This window comes from Dama dama, chromosome 6, assembly GCF_033118175.1.
Source record: "Dama dama isolate Ldn47 chromosome 6, ASM3311817v1, whole genome shotgun sequence".
Lineage (NCBI taxonomy): Eukaryota > Metazoa > Chordata > Mammalia > Artiodactyla > Cervidae > Dama > Dama dama.
The window spans coordinates 32,805,849-32,822,047 of NC_083686.1; the positions used below are offsets into that span (position 1 = coordinate 32,805,849).

Below are 16,199 nucleotides of genomic sequence, written 5' to 3' on the forward strand. Positions count from 1 at the left end.
TTAGAAAATGCCTATTCAGTTCCTCTGCTCACTCTTAACTGGGTTCTTTAGCTTTTTGATGTTAAATTATATGAGCGCTTTGTATATTTTGGGTGTTTACTCCTTATTGTATGTACCGCTTGCAAATACCTTCTCCCCTTCAATAGGTGGCCTTTTCATTTTTTTGATAATTTCCTCCACCATGCAAAAATATTTTTAGCTTGATAAAGCCCCATTTATTCATTTTTGCTTTTGTTTCCCTTGCCTAAGGGAAGGTAATCCATGTTCTGATTTGAGTTCCCCGATACATTTTTTATTAAATCATAAAAAATGTCATAGAATCATAAAACGGTCAGGTCTAGTCAGTCTTCAGAGCATCTAAGTAAACTTTCCCATTATGTAAATAAGGAACCTGCCAAAATGGTGCCAGAGCTTGAGGTGGCTAGTCCACTGAGCAGGTTTCAAGGCTTCTGATTTAGGATTCTTTTCAGGACATCATCACACTTAAGTGGTATGTACTTACACAGATCATTTTGTTGGCACCGCCTCACAGAAATAGTAATTCCCTCCCCCCCCCCCCCCCCAACACGTAATGGGCGGGGGGAGAAATACATCATCCATCACCATTATTAATATACTATTATTCCTTTCAGAGGTGATGCATAAGTGGGCTGGGCTGTGGCTAATGAACCTGCACAGTAAAACATTACTCGTTAACTGTTTTCAGCAATTTTTTTACCTTGTATCCTTCCACACATTACTTTTTACTGTGTAATGTAACCATCAAGAAGTTTTACACCTCCTCCGAGTGGGAAAGAGGGAGAGTGAGCCAGAAAAGGACCAGGAAGCTGTGGGAGCGAGAGGTTAAGTCTTTGGGAGGAAGGGGTGGGGCGGGCGGGGCTTCGAAAAGGCGGAGAGGCGAGTACAAGTGAGGGGCGGGCACACAACGGCTTTCTTCCGTCGGAGTCGGCAAGCCCATTTTGCGCATGTGCAGTCCGTTTTAAATTGCGTAGTGCGCGGCGCGCGACTGGGCGCGCTGGCTAGCTTTGGGCTTCTCGGAGCCCGCCATCTCCCGCTGTCTCTCGCCTAAGGGCGCTGCTGGTTTCCTTCTGGCTGGTTTTGGGGTGACTGAATCCTCGCTGGGCTGCCCAGAGCTTTGACCCGTGTAGACTTACGGCCCCAAACCCCTTCCCGGTCGGAGCCAGGCCGGAACATGGCTGCATGGGGTCTGGTAAGTGCAGGCCTGGAACCGGGTGAGGCGGGGAGAATGAAGCTTCGGGCTGGTGTCGTCGCTTCTGGAGGATTTCGATGGAAAGCTGCGCGAATTTCTTGAGTTGGGAAGTGAGCGGGTGCCACTATTCAGAGTTACTTTACTTGCAGTGTTTCCTCAGGCTTTTTGTAATCCAGTTGTGACGGGTAACTTTCTCTTCTGAGAATCTTGTGATTTCTACTTTTGAGCCTAACTTCAGTTCTAGGAATTCAGCAGGTCGCTCAGTGGTAAAGAATCTGCCTGCCAATGCAAGGAAATATGAAAGAGAGGGTTCGATCCTTGGGTGTGGGAGACTCCTGGGAGGAATAAATGGCAACACACTCCAGTGTTCTTGCCTGGAGAATCCCCTGGACAGAGGGGACTGGGCGGACTACAGTCCATGAGGTCGCAAAGAATCGGACACCACTGAACGACTGAGCTTTCAGTTCGTAGTCCTCCCAATAATTTTCTGTCCTTGGTAGTGTTGGAAAGCCTTGGAAGTGACCCGTTTCTTTCAGAATTGCTGGTGTAAAGGCAGGTTTCTGACAGGTTTCTGAGAGGCAGCTACTGGTTAAAAGTGTAAGCGGTGAATGACTGAGGGGGCGGAAACTCATTTTTTATTGGACAGTTTCTGGACTCCTTGGTATTCACTTTTCTGTACTTTAGATTTACGGTTTTGTTGTTGTAGCCGCTGAGTCTCGTATCCGACTATTGGAGACCGTATAGCCTGTTATGGTTATTATATGTTATACAACCCTTAGCAGCCCCTATTCTAAACTCCTAGTTTCTACTTTATCTCCCCGTTTAAGATCTTCAGCATTGATGAACTCCCATTTATATTGTTGTGTGTGTATATATATATATATATATAATATATATATATATATATATATATATGCTTGTATGCATAAAGAAGTTTATTGTGGACAAAAATTGTTGCCCTCCACTTAAGTAAACAGAATGTAGCCCACCTTCAGGCCACCAGAAACTGCAGCTGCCACTAAGTAGCATATATAGAGAAGCACTAAAATCATTAGCTTGAGGTGTCTTTGTGATTAGTAGTAGTTTTGATACATGATTTTTCTTTTTTCCCCCAGCCCAAACTCCTGTATATCCTAGGTCCTCCCTTACTTCTTTGGAGTAGTTCTGAGTCTGTCTCCTGAGCTATGGTCCTAAGTAAGGTCACCAAATAAAAATTATAAATTTTAAGTTGTGCATTTTTTCCAGCTGACAATTATATGTAATGTAAATAATGCATGTGCTCGTGGTAAAAAGTACTCTCTATACCAACACTTTCATACTGTTGACTAAAGAAAAATAAGATGTTGTTGGGTCATTTGGTAAGAGTATGTTTACTTTTGTAAGAAACCACCAAAAAAGTGGCTGTACCGTTTTGCCTTCCAAAATGAGAGTTCCCATTTTTCCACAATTGGCACTGTCATTTTTCCAGATTTTGGACACACAGTCAGATATATAGTGCTATCTGGCTTTAGTTTGCATTTCCCATTGACATATGATGTAGAGCATATTTTCACAAGTTTACTTGCCATCTGTATATTTTCTTAGGTATCTGTTAAGGTCTTTGGACCATTTGTTTTTTAATTGAGATAAAAAATTCTTTCATTCATTTTTATTTGTTGGTGGTGCTGGGAGGCATGTGGGATCTTAGTTCCCTGACCAGGAATTGAACCCACACCTGCACTGGAAACTGGAGCCTTAACCACTGGACCTCCAGGGGAGTTCCCTCATTTTATTGTGTTTTAAGTGTTCTTTGTATATTTTGGATAGCAGCCCTTATCAGATGTGTCTTTTGCATATATTTTCTCCTGGTCTGTGGCTTATCTTCTCATTCTTTCTTTTTTAAAAACCATGATCAGTGTTTTATTTATATTGATGTTGGCGTGTGTTTAAAATCTATGATCAATAATAATAATATCAATGATATTATTAATAAACAACTTCTTTTCTCACTGTGATCTCACCTGTTACAAATTTCTCCTAGTTTAAGGATGATGCCCTTCAGAACATGGAAAGCTTAGATTGCTTGAAGCTTGTCTTAGTTCTCACATTGACTGCTTTTCCTGCTGCGCGCTTTTCTTGTCAGTCTTCTGTAAGCATTGCCCTTGTGTCTCTTTTCAAAGTTCTCTTTTTTCTCTTTGTAGTAGTCCTCCCCATTGACTGCACTTGGCTTCTCAGATTAAGGAGGAGAGAGATAGACAATACTGAAACTGGAAGAGCAGCTGCTGGTTCAGTTTGCTGTGTCTTACTCTTTTGAATGCAGTTCACTTTTATTTTCCAACAAAAAGTCTCGTGTTTATTACTGAGCCAAAGCAATAGTGCAGAAACGCTGACACAAAGACAAAAATCATTTTCCCAGTAAAACACATCCAGCTATTCATATAGTAGTGACTTTACAGAGTGCTGTGGTAAGATGCAGGTGCCCTTGGCACAGTATGGATATGTGTGCCGCCTCATGTGCAGGACTCTGTATAGGCCCCGTTTGGTTCTTCTCCAGTGTCGTCTTTTGTGTTTGCACCTGATTTTATTACCAGCTTTTATTCAAATCCACTGGGGAATGGGATGATTATACTTTTGTTTCTTGTCCAAGAATCACTTGATCATGATAGTTTGTTGAGAAGATTTGGCTGGGAGCAAATTCCCACAGTTCACTTCACCTCCACCCCTTAGCTGTGGCATGTGGGATCTTAGTTCCCTGAGAAAGGATCGAATCCACTACCTGACCTCTGCATTGGAAGCCCAAAGTCATAACCACTGGACTACTGGGGAAGTCCCCCCGAAGTTAGAATTGTTTTGACCCTCTTAGTTCTAATATCTGACTTTGCATCATAACTCATTTAAAAGACAAAGGGAGAAAGAAGTTGAGAGATTATCCTCAGTCATTCTTGTACTTTAGTGATTTCAGACTGGGTGGAATTTTGCCCTGCAGGAGGTGTTTGGTGTTGCCTGGGAAAATTTCTGGTTGTTTTGAAAAGGCGTGGATGAGGAGGGGGTATAAGGGCATCTAGTGGGTGGAGGCCAGGAATGCAGCAAATATCCTACCAGTGCACGGGACAGGACCTCACAAGTCATTCAGCCCAAAATGTCATCAGTGCTAGGTTTGAGAAACTCAGCTGTGAGGTGTATTATTTTCTTTGAGAAACATAATCTCACAGTGAATGAAAGAATCTGAAATTGAATGAAGATGAGTTGAAATTGAAAGTTTTTGTTTGAAAATTAATAATTTTTGTATTCTAACTTCTAATGTAAAATTAAAAGACCTTGTCTGTCTCATTCATCACTCATTTTCTACTGCACCAAAATAGCATTTGGCCCTCTAGTAGGTGCTTGATTCATATTTGCTGAAGGAATGAATTGTCTTAGCCTTAAATTTTTTCTATTTAAAAGAGGAACCGAGTACTTTACAGGTGTTATTTAATGTTCAGAAACATTTGGTGTGAAAATATGACTTCTTCATTTTATTGTGTTAAATTAGAAGAATGACCTTAAATTAGACCTTGGAAGGGAGTTAACTAACATTAATTATCAAGGATTTGCTTAAGTGTTTCAGAGTGTTGAGTGATGAGACACCTAAGTGCTTGCATTAATTTTCTATCTTGCGATAAAATGCAGACTCGTTAGATGTCTTTGTTCCTTAGTTTGCTATCTGTAAAATAGATTTAATCTTTTGCTCCTTAGGTACCTCCTGAAATTAACAGGCTATGTGAAACACTAATTTTCTTGAAAGAAAAACACTTTTATCTCATAAATTTTAGTCTTATTTATTTGGCATGTCAAAAAGATAACAAAATATGTTTCTGTAGTATACAACACTGGCAAAGCTCTGGGAAGAATATAAGCTAGCTTAAGACAAAGTCTCTGCTCTCGGGTTTCTTAAACTCTTTAAGAGATGTCTTCATCTTTCTGAATAATTCAATTCAAAAGTGAAGCAAGGTAGCAGTCCCTGTGAGTGGAAACTACAGTGGCCTAGAGTTGTGTGTAAGAGCGTTAGGAGGGTCAGAATGTCAGAGCATGAGTGGGGTAAAGAGAGTGTTCACATGAAGTGGGATTATTTATATCCCATTGGGCCAAGGAAGAGTACAGTTTACTAAGCATTTTATATTGATAATAATTTATTTATTTTTTAAAAGCATACGGTTTATCCTATTACTACCCAATTTTCAACTTGAAAAGTTTAACTTTATAGATTTTATAGTTAAAAAATAGGACCCAGATTATCACAAATATGTTTTCCACTTCCACTTTCAACATGTCCATGTGTTTTATTTTTTTCCTGTCGTTTCCATTGATAGGGGCTTCTTCTTTGTTGCTAAGTAATTTCAGTCATGTCTGACCCTTTGTGATGTTATGGACTGTACACCGCCAGGCTTCTCTGTCCCTGGAATTTTCCAGGCAAGAATATTGGAGTGGGTTGCCATGCCCTTCTCCAGGGGATCTTCCCGACCCTGGGATTGAACCTGCGTCTCTTACGTCTCCTCTATTGGCAGGCAGGTTCTTTACCACTAGCGCCATGTAATAAATCCCTCTTCTCTTTTGGGGTTACCTAATTTCTCATTTGGAGACATTCTAGCACTTTTTAATCCTCAGTTTTTCTGATATTTCACTCTTAGTTTCCTAGGTATGACTGTTCTTGAATTTTCATTATGTTGGTCATTCACTCCTCATCCAGGACAATATCCTCTGAGCTTACTTTAGGCTGCTTCTCCTTTTATTCTGTCTCATCAATTATCATGTTTCATTTGTTTCCATCTTTCAGAAATTTGTTATATGTGTTTGTCCGCAGATGGTCCTCTGTTCCATTCTCTTTTTCATTGTCATTTTATGCCTGTCTATTCTTTGCTATTATTTAGAGGGAGTGACCTACAGGGAAAGAAGATAAATAGATACTGTTGATGGACTAGCTTGAGTTACTGGAAGCCCAGATAGTATGATATTGATGATGGAAGAGGTGTAGGGGGAGATGGAGGAGTAGGAAGAGGAAGAAGACGGTGAAAAAAATCCAGGGTAAGGAAATAATATAAAAAAGGTTTGGAAACAGTGAATGTGAGCCAAGTTGTTTTTCACTTGATCCAGAAGAATTCCTCTTTATAGTATTATAGTAGGCAATCAGCAAATACTTGCTGAATGAATAAATGAAGAACTTAACTTTTCACCAAACTGATGATTTACTTGTCTTTCAGGATCATCTCAAAAATGACTACAGAAGAAGATTTTGCCGACCTTCCAGGTAATCTGTATACTTAAGCTTTTAAGATAATTTTTATTTCCATCTTTAGAAAGTGGAATTTTTAAATGCAGAAAGGAAAAACTATTACCTCTGACTAAAATAATGATTTATATGCTCATTGGTTAAGTATAGTCATCTTAATTATTTTATATTAATAGAGAAATATTAGTGCATTGGCTAAATAGCAGTCATAAAAGAAATTCGCCTGATGAGTGATGGATCAGGAAGAGGCAGTTTCAGTTCTGACTAAATGACAGCTATGGATAAAGCACTCTACACTTTGAATGGTACTAACAGAAACATGCAGTTTATTCTGTGGGTCTAAGAAAAAGAAAAGGTGGTTGTGACCCTAAAGGGCAATAGAAGGATCTTTATGGTGATGGAACTGTTCAGCACCTTGACTATTGTGGTCATAAGTGAATCTTCAAATATGATAAAGTGTATAGAACTAAATACACAAACATAAACATGCAAATGAGTACATGTAGAACTGGAAAAATCTGAATAAAATTGGTGCTTTTGTCAATATCCATATCGTGGTTTTGATAATATATTGTATTATTTTGTGAAATGTTCCCATTGAAGAAAACTGGATAAAGTGAACAAGGGATCTCTTTTATATTATTTTTACAATTGCATGTGAATCTAAAATTACAATTTTTAATTAAATTGTATTGATTCATTAGTTCCTTAAGATTAAGGGTTCAGTTCAGTTCAGGTCATTCACTCAGTCGCGTCCGACTCTTTGCAACCCCATGAACCACAGCACGCCAGACCTCCCTGTCCCATCACCAACTCCTGGAGTTCACCCAAACCCATGTCCATCGAGTTGATGATGCCATCCAACCCTCTCATCCTCTGTCGTCCCCTTCTCCTCCTGCCCTCAATCTTTCCCAGCATCAGGATCTTTTTCAATGAGTCAGCTCTTTGCATCAGGTGGCCAAAGTATTGAAGTTTCAGCTTCAACATCAGTCCTTCCAATGAACACCCAGGACTTATCTTCTTTAGGATGGACTGGTTGGATCTCCTTGCAGTCCAAGGGACTCTCAAGAGTCTTCTCCAACACCACATTTCAAAAGCATCAATTCTTCGGTGCTCAGCTTTCTTTATAGATTAAGGGTATTGAATCAAAAGTGCATTTGAAATGTAGGGAAGACTGTGTTACTTGGAGCTGTTAGGACTTGTGACTATAAAGTCTTTATTAAAGAAGCATTTCAGGAATGATTGAATTTGTTCAAAAAAGTTTATGTTCTTTTTTAGGTATAGCAGTAGTCTAAAACAGCTTTAGACATGGCTATTCAATCAGGGAATATAATTGTTAATGTAGACAATAACATACTGCATCATATACTTTTTGGGAGCTCTTGGTCTCTCAAATACTTGTTTTATTCTCAGATTTTAATGATGATATTTTTCTTACTAAGTAAAAATTAGCATTTTGTAATAAGGAGAAACAGAGTTTTCAAGATAGATATTAATAATTAGCAAATATCTTTTAGAAATGATACATTAACATTTTCCCTTCTTTGTTTCTTAGTAGGGCACCTGACATTAATACCGAACAAGGCAAGAATATACTGGAAGTCTTACTAGACTGTTTTGAAGAAAAAAGTAAGGTTTCACTTTGAGGATTGGGATGGCTGAAATATAAATTTGTCCATTGACATCAAATTTAGCAAATATGTTCCAGCATTTCAGTATATATTTTCCCAGGAGTTTTAAGTACATGTGCAGTCCTTCATGTACCTTCTGGTATACTGAAGATGTGTGTTAGTTGCTCAGTCATATCCAATTGTTTGCGACCCCATGGACTATAGCCCACAAGGCTTCTCCATCCATGGGGTTTTCCCAGCAGGAATACTGGCGTGGGTTGCCATTTCCTTCTCCATACTGAAGATAGTACTGGCAAAAATGAGAATAATTTGTTATTCCCTTTAGTTCACACTAGATTCCTATAGTCTGGAATTCTGTAAATAATTATCATACACTAGAGGAAGTATTTTAATAATGGAACTAAATGTGCAGAATTCTTAAGATCTCTGAAGAGCTTGAAATAACATTTGGTGATTTGTACCCCTTCCTAAAGAAAAGATATATTATGGCAGGTTTTCTTTTAGAAAACTTTTCTAAGTGCTGATCAGTATCAGAAGGAATTGGAATAAAAGCCAACAAAAACAAACAAACAAAACCAAAAAAAGCCAACCAAAGAAAAGCACACACAGTGGAAAAGTATCTCTTCTTTTTAAGTTCTGAAAGATGAGTTGGCACGTACTTCTTGGGGAATCTTGTCTGTCTTTTTTTCAGTTCCTGATGCCTTCTAGGTACATTTGAATATTGAATTGTGTCTGTACTTCAGTTAAACTAATTGTGCTTAAAAGAATCAAAAGAATTCTTCATGTATCATATAGGGCTTCTTTTAATTGTAACCAAAAATTTTTATACGTTTAAATTTTTTTTTTTACTTTTTAGGTGTTGCCAATGATTTTAGCAAAAATGCCACAAAATCAGTGCCTTATTCAACACCTAAAACAAAAGATATTTGTATTCAGTCATCAAGCAAAGAGGTAAGTCAAAAAGGGGAGCTTAATGAGTAAAGCTCAATACACAAAATTAGATACATTTTAGTTGTTTGTAAGTCTTATTCTTTAAAAGCAATCCTATATTTCCATTGAGTTTACATGAAATTTAGAGATATTTTATGAAAATTTTGGTCCTACATTTCCTGTGGTTGAAATTGGAGGTCTGGGGATTAGAATAATCAAATTATAATACAATTATTTTTCACTCTTACTGAAGGCAGTTTATTGCTAAACAGGGAAATCAGTCTTTTATTGATTATGTATCTTAAGAGGATACATTAACTAAACTCTACAAAATAGCCACCTTTGAAATAGAGATTTTGAAGCTAATGATTGAGGACAGATTATTCAAAAGCACAGTAGTAATTGAAGAGAAAAATTGTATATAGACATACATCGTATATTGTGCTTTGCCTGTCGCCCTTCACAGATAGTGCACTTTTTACAAATTGAAGGTTTGTGGCAACCCTCTGTCAAGCCAGTCTTTCAGCGCTGTTTTTTCTGACAGCGTTTGTTTGCTTCATGTTTCTATTGTCATGTTGTGGTAATTCTCACTATATATGAAACATTTTTATTATTATTATATTTGTTATGATCTGTGATCAGAGATGTTTGAAGTTACTATTGCAAAAAAATTATGACTTCTAGAAGGCTCAGACAGTGGTTAACATTTTTTAGCAATACATATTTTTTAATTAAGGTATGCACATTTTTTTAGACATAATGCTATTGCACACTTACTGTACTTTGGTTTAGTGGAAACATAGTTTTTATATACACTGGGAAATCAAAAAATTTATGTGCCTTGCTTTATTGTAGTACTTACTTTATTGGGGTGGTCTGAAACTGAACTTGCAGTATCTGAGAGGAATACCTGTAATGCTAGAAATAACATTCACTAGAAACTTGTATAAACAAGTAATTAACCACATATAGCCTTTTGGTTCCAAGGAATGAAGACATCCATTGTTGTCATCATTGAGAGACTTTTTTTAATGTGATAAATGATATTAATTTTTGAAAGTTAAATCAGCTAAGTTTCCTGGGATAATCTTGGCTTGGTCATGAAGTATTAATCAGTTCGGATTTGGTTTGCTAATATTTTAAGATGATTGCATCTATATTCATGAACAATATTTTCTTTTCTCAAAATGTTCTTGTGGGGCTTTGATACCAAGGGTGGAGGTTCTACTTTCAGATAGGATGTAACAGATTGCAGTAGGTCAGTGCTTCTGCTGCAACAGCTAGTTTAACAAAAGAATAACATGCAGAAAACCTCATGTTTTTTAGAGACATGAGAGTTGTGGAAGCAACAAGTACTAGATGAACTAAAAAAGAGAGTGAAATCCTTAGAATAGGAGTTGATAATTGTTAGTCATTTTCTTCCCTGAGAGTACTGCTGATTTTGGGCAAAAGCTGAAGATTTTAGATTGGCCCAAACAGTGAGTCCACTGAGGGAAAGCGGAGCTTTTGACACTTGTGCAGGGATGGCATGACATGTTGGAATCCTGGAGGTTCCCCAAATGGATAACTTTGTTGTTGTTTAATCACTACGTCATGTCTGACACTTTGCGACCCCATGGACTGTAGCCCACCAGGCTCCTTTGTCCATGGGGTTCTCCTGGCAAGAACACTGGGGTGGGTTGCCATTTCCTTCTCCAGGGGATCTTTCCGGACCAAGGATCAAACCTGCATCTCCTGCATTGGCAGGTGGGTTCTTTACCACTGCACCACGTGAGAAGCCCTAGTTTGGAGAGAGAATTTTAATTTAACATTATCCATTGTGTGTGGTAGTTGCTCATTTGGGCCCTACTCTTTGTGACTCCATGGACTATATCCCACCAGACTCCTCTGTCCATGGAATTCTCTGTCCATGGGTAATATTTGCCTTGGTATATTTTAAAAGGTAAAAATGCTTAAGGGTAGCACATATGTTGTCTTGGTGGGACAAGGTCAGGAGTGGGTAGCCATTCCCTTCTTTAGGGGATCTTCCTGACTCAGGGATCGAACTCGGGTCTCCTGCATTGCTGGCAGATTCTTTACCATCTGAGTCACATGCTTACACTAGAATCTTTGTCAAATGTTCCAGTGATCGTTATTGGTCTCTTCACTTTTAAGAATGTAAAACGAAAATGGTAATTGGAAATTCTGCATACTTAAGAGTTGTACATTGTTAGATTTTGCTGTAGTGTGATCTGTATGGGCCACGTCATTGTGAAAAGCTTCTTGTTAATATCTGCAGGCTTTCTTCTCTGACTTGATAAGTTTTTTCTGACAAAGAAATCTCTCCTGCTTGGGTGTCTGATTTTAACAGTGAGTGTTCTCAGCCTAGTGGGGGCAAGGAGGAAGCTGCATTTTGAATACTTCAACTTAGTGTCTCTATTTTCAGTGTGTTACTTTTACCTTTGGTTTTGTCATATGTCTCTGATCTCAGTCTTCTGCACCTTGCTTTTTTGTTTGTTTAACATAATCATTCATGTTGCTTTACTTTATTCATTTCTCTTGTATTTGTGATGTTAAATGCCTATATGGCAATTTATTTATCTAATCTTTAGGTTTTTAAAAGCTATTCATTGTTTCTATGATAGGTTATATGAATTTGGTTTCTACGGAGTTATTTAAGTATACAACTTTACCAGCTCATTTCATGTTAAAAAAATTTTTTTTTCAGTTTAAAAACAAATATGTTTAATCAAAATTGGTAATTAAATAGAGTAGATCTAATGCTGTATCTCTTTTAGACTCAGAGCCAGAAATCACATCCAAAGTCAGGTCCAGTTTCTTCAAGGAAGAAAGAAGCCCCTCTGCAGTTAACTGTAGAACCAAATGAAGCTGTCAGCAAATCAGGTTGGTAGCATCCCCATGGGTAATCTCTGCCTCGGTATATTTTAAAAGGTATATGTTTAAGGTAGCACGATGTTGTCTTGGTGGGACAAGGTCAGGGTCAGCCTAGACAGAATTGTGAAATAGATGAAGTTGTTTTTGAGTCTCTCTCAAGTCCATTGGGGTGTGTGTGTGTGTGTGTGTTTTAACATGAATAAGTTTTAAAAATTTTTATTGAAATATAGTTGATTTACAATGTTGTGTTCAATTTCTGCTGTACATATAATATGTACAAATATCCTTTTTAATATTCTTTTCCATCATGGTTTATCACAGGATAGACAGGATAGTTCCTTGTGCTTTACAGTAAGACCCTGTTATTTATCCATCCTGTATACAATAGTTTGCATCTGTTAATCCCAAGCTCCCTATCCTTCCCTTCCCAACCTCCCTCCCTCTTGGCAACTGCAAGTCTGTTCTCTACGAGTCTGTTTCTGTTTCATAGATATATTCATTTATGTCACATTTTTAAATTACATGTATTAATGATATCACACAGTATTTGTCTTTCTCTGTCTGATTTACTTCGCTAAGATGGACCTTAACCTCTAGGTCCGTCCGTTTACGGCAAATGGAATTATTTTGTTCTTTTTAATGGCTGGGTGATAGTCCAGTGCACACGCACACATGTGCATGCGTGTGTATTACACACATGTATATACCACCTTGTCTTTATGCATTCATCTGTCGATGGGTATTTAAGTTGTTTCCATGTCTTGGCTGTTGTAAATAGTGCATGAACATATGGGGCCCACGTATTGTTTTGAATTATTGTTTTGTCTGGGTATATGCTCAGGAGTGGGATTGCTGGATCATGTGGCACTTCTGTTTTTAATTTTTTGAGGAAGCTGTACTGTATTCCATAGTGGCTATACCAGTTTACATTCCCACCAACAGTGTAAGAGGGTTCCCTTTTCTCCACACCCCCTCCAGCATTAATTATTTGTAGACTTTTTAGTCATGGTCATTCTGACTGTTGTGAGTTGGTAGGTATATTGTTGCTTTGATTTGCAGAACATTGGTTTTATCTGATTATTTTCTGTTTCTTTGTTTTAGCTGTAGGAACACTGCTTACTAGGAATGTGGCAAGAGACATTAAGTAAGAATTATTATAGGGACCACAGCTTTAAGAGTTTTCAAATAGATTTCTCTATGCCCTTTCCTATCCTTTTTTTATTCTTCTTTTATTTTAATGTTTATTATCTACACAGTTTCCGTGGGTCTGGAATTCAGAACCAGCTTAGTTAGATGGTACTCGCTTGAGATTGCAGTCATCTGAAGACTTGACTGGAGCTAAGGATTTATTTCTAAGATGACTCACTCATGTGGGGCTGGTTGCTGGCAGGAAGCCTTACTTTCTTTTCTCCCATGTGGGCCTCTCCACGGACTTATTGAGCGTTTTTTTAAGACTGAGGGATAATTTATATAGTATTAGTTTCAGGAATACACCATAATGATTTGCTGTTTGACTATATGTGGTCAGTATTTTTCTCTTTTCTCCTTTTGTTCCATTTCTTTTAGTCAGTTATATGTGGTGCTGCTTTTTAAAGTTTTATTTATATTTTTCAAATCAGAAAAGTTCTTCATTTGAGGTAAGAGTCAAAGATTTAAAACAAGAAACTACTAATCCTTATTTCCCTCATCCTGCTGAGATAACCTTGAATCCTTTCATATCTTCGTTGGTGCTCCTTAATGAATATGTATTCATTTATATATGTATTTATTATATAATATATTTATTATATATATGTATTTATTATATTTATATATGTATATAAATGTGTGTGTTTATGTGTGCATGTGTACTCACACTTGCGAAAGAGACTTTCACAATTTATTTTTTACCAGTAATGTAAGAATATACCTTTCACCTGATACACTTTTATTCTACTTTTTTTGCCAGTTTGATCAGTATTAAGTAATCTGTTACCTTAGTGTATTTCTGTGATTACCACTGAGTTTGAACACCTTTTTATAAGTTTACTGGCTATTTGAATTTCTTTTTATCTTAGTTGTTTGTCCATATGCTTTGCCCATTTGTTTCTTCTAGTTTATGAGAGATCTTTAATTGAATATATGTAATTAAATGTCTGTAATATGTGTGACAGGTATTTTTCCAAATGATCCCTTGACTAGTACAGATTTTGGTTATAGTATCTTATGTGATAGGTAACATTTTTTATTTGACTTGTCAAATGTCGGATTTTTTTTTTCCTGTTTCCTATTTTGGTTAAAAGATTTGTTTTATCCTGAAAGTATATGTAATACTTAGATTTTCATTTTAGCGTCTTTCTTCTTAATTAAAATTTTTAATCCATCTGGAATGTGTTTTGGTATATAATGTGACATAATGTTATAATTTTATTAATTACTTTCTTCATGATGGTCATTTGTGCTAGGTGCGTTCATTAGTTAACTTGATCCATTCTCATCTCAATGGGCTACTTTTATCATATATCATTCAATAAACTTTAAAAAAAGTAATTCATTTTTGGCTTTGCTGGTCTTTGTTCCTGGGTGCATGCTTTCTTTAGTTGCAGTGAGTGAGGGCTACTCTGCATCGTGGTGTGCAGACTGCTCCTTGCAGTGTCCTCTCTGGTGCAGTGCACGGCACACGGGCTCTGGGGCTCCTGGGCTTCAGTACTTGGAGTGCCCACGCTCAGTAATTGTGCACAGGCTTAATTGATCCATGGCATGTGGTTGTGTCCCCTGCATTGGCAGATGGCTTCTTATCCACTGTACCACCACAGAGGTCCCTCAATGCACTTTTGAATTTTGGTCCATTTGTTTCTTCTTAATGTCAACACAATACTGTTTTACTAATAGTATTTTTATAGCAATATGGTGATATAAAGGTGTTTCTAGTCACTGTTCTGCCACTCTTAGAAGTTTTTACTTTCTATGAATTTTATTTATTGTTTCCAGTAAAATTTTGTTAGGATTTTCACTAAAGTTGGATTGATTTGTATAGGAATTTTGTGAAAATTCTTATTTTTGTATCATTTAGCTTTTCTACATACAAATATATATCTTATACATTTATGTCCTTCAAGCTAGTATCACTGATGAACATAGATACAAGAATCCTCAACAAAATTCTAGCAAACAATTCAACAACACATTAAAAAGCTCATATACAATGATCAAGTTGGGTTTATTCCAGGGATGCAAGGATTCTTCATTATATGAAATCAATCAATGTCATACACCGTATTAACAAATTGAAGATAAAAACGATATGATCCTCTCAATAGATGCAGAAAAAGCCTACGACAGAATTCATCACCCATTTATGATTAAAACTCTTCAAAAAATGGTCATAGAAGGAACCTACCTCAACATTGTAAAGGCCATATATGATAAGCCCACAGCAAACATTCTCAATGGTGAAAAACTGAAAACATTTCTTCTATGATCAGGAACAAGACAAGGGTGTCCACTCTCACCACTGTTTTTCAACATAGTTTTGGAAGTCATAGCTGTAGCAATCAGAGAAGAAAAGGAAATAAAAGGAGTCCATTTTGGAAAAGAAGAAGTAAAGCTCCTACTGTTTGTGGATGACATGAATCTATACACAGAAAACCCTAAAGATAGTCAGAAAATTACTAGAGCTAATCAGTGAACTCAGCAAAATTGTGGGATACAAAATCAATACACAGAAATCACTTGCATTCCTATATACTAATGATGAAAAATCTGAGAAATTAAGGAGTAAATCCCATTCACCATTGCAACAAAAATAATAAAATATCTAGGAATAAACCTACCTAAGGAAGCAAAAGAACTGTATACAGAAAATTTTAAGACACTGATGAAGAAATCAGATGACATAAACAGATACTCCATGTTCCTGGGTAAGAAGAATCAATATTGTGAAAACGACTGTACTCCCAAATGCAATCTACAGATTCAATGTGATACCTATCAAATTACCAATGGCATTTTTCACAGAACTAAAACAAAAAATTTCACAATTCATATGGAAACAGAAAAGACCCTGAATAGCCAAAGCAGTCCTGAGAAAGAAGAATGGAGCTGGAGGAGGCAAGCTTCCCGACTTCAGATTATACTACAAAGCTACAGTCATCAAGACAGTGTGGTGCTGGCACAAAATCAGAAATATAGACCAATGGAACAAGATAGAAAGCCCAGAAATAAAGCCACGAACCTATGGGTACCATCTTTTTGACAAAGAAGGCAAGAATATACAATGGAGCATAGGTAACCTCCTCAGTAAGTGGTCCTGGGAGAACTGGACAGCACA

The 16,199-nt window shown here is 37.2% G+C and overlaps 1 protein-coding gene across 3 annotated transcripts in view; it reads left to right on the forward strand.

Annotated features, from left to right (window-relative positions):
- Positions 1-977: 977 nt before the first annotated feature.
- CENPC (centromere protein C) overlaps positions 978-16,199 on the forward strand; it is an 82,372-nt gene continuing 67,150 nt past the window's right edge. For 2 of the 3 annotated variants that reach the window (XM_061145866.1, XM_061145868.1), the window contains exons 1-5: positions 978-1,210; positions 6,427-6,473; positions 8,011-8,084; positions 8,943-9,037; positions 11,794-11,899. In XM_061145866.1, coding sequence (XP_061001849.1) covers positions 1,193-1,210; positions 6,427-6,473; positions 8,011-8,084; positions 8,943-9,037; positions 11,794-11,899 — 340 coding nt within the window. In that variant the 5' untranslated portion in view covers positions 978-1,192. The remainder of the gene's footprint in view (positions 1,211-6,426; positions 6,474-8,010; positions 8,085-8,942; positions 9,038-11,793; positions 11,900-16,199) is intronic. The other variant, XM_061145867.1, reaches the window with a different exon arrangement.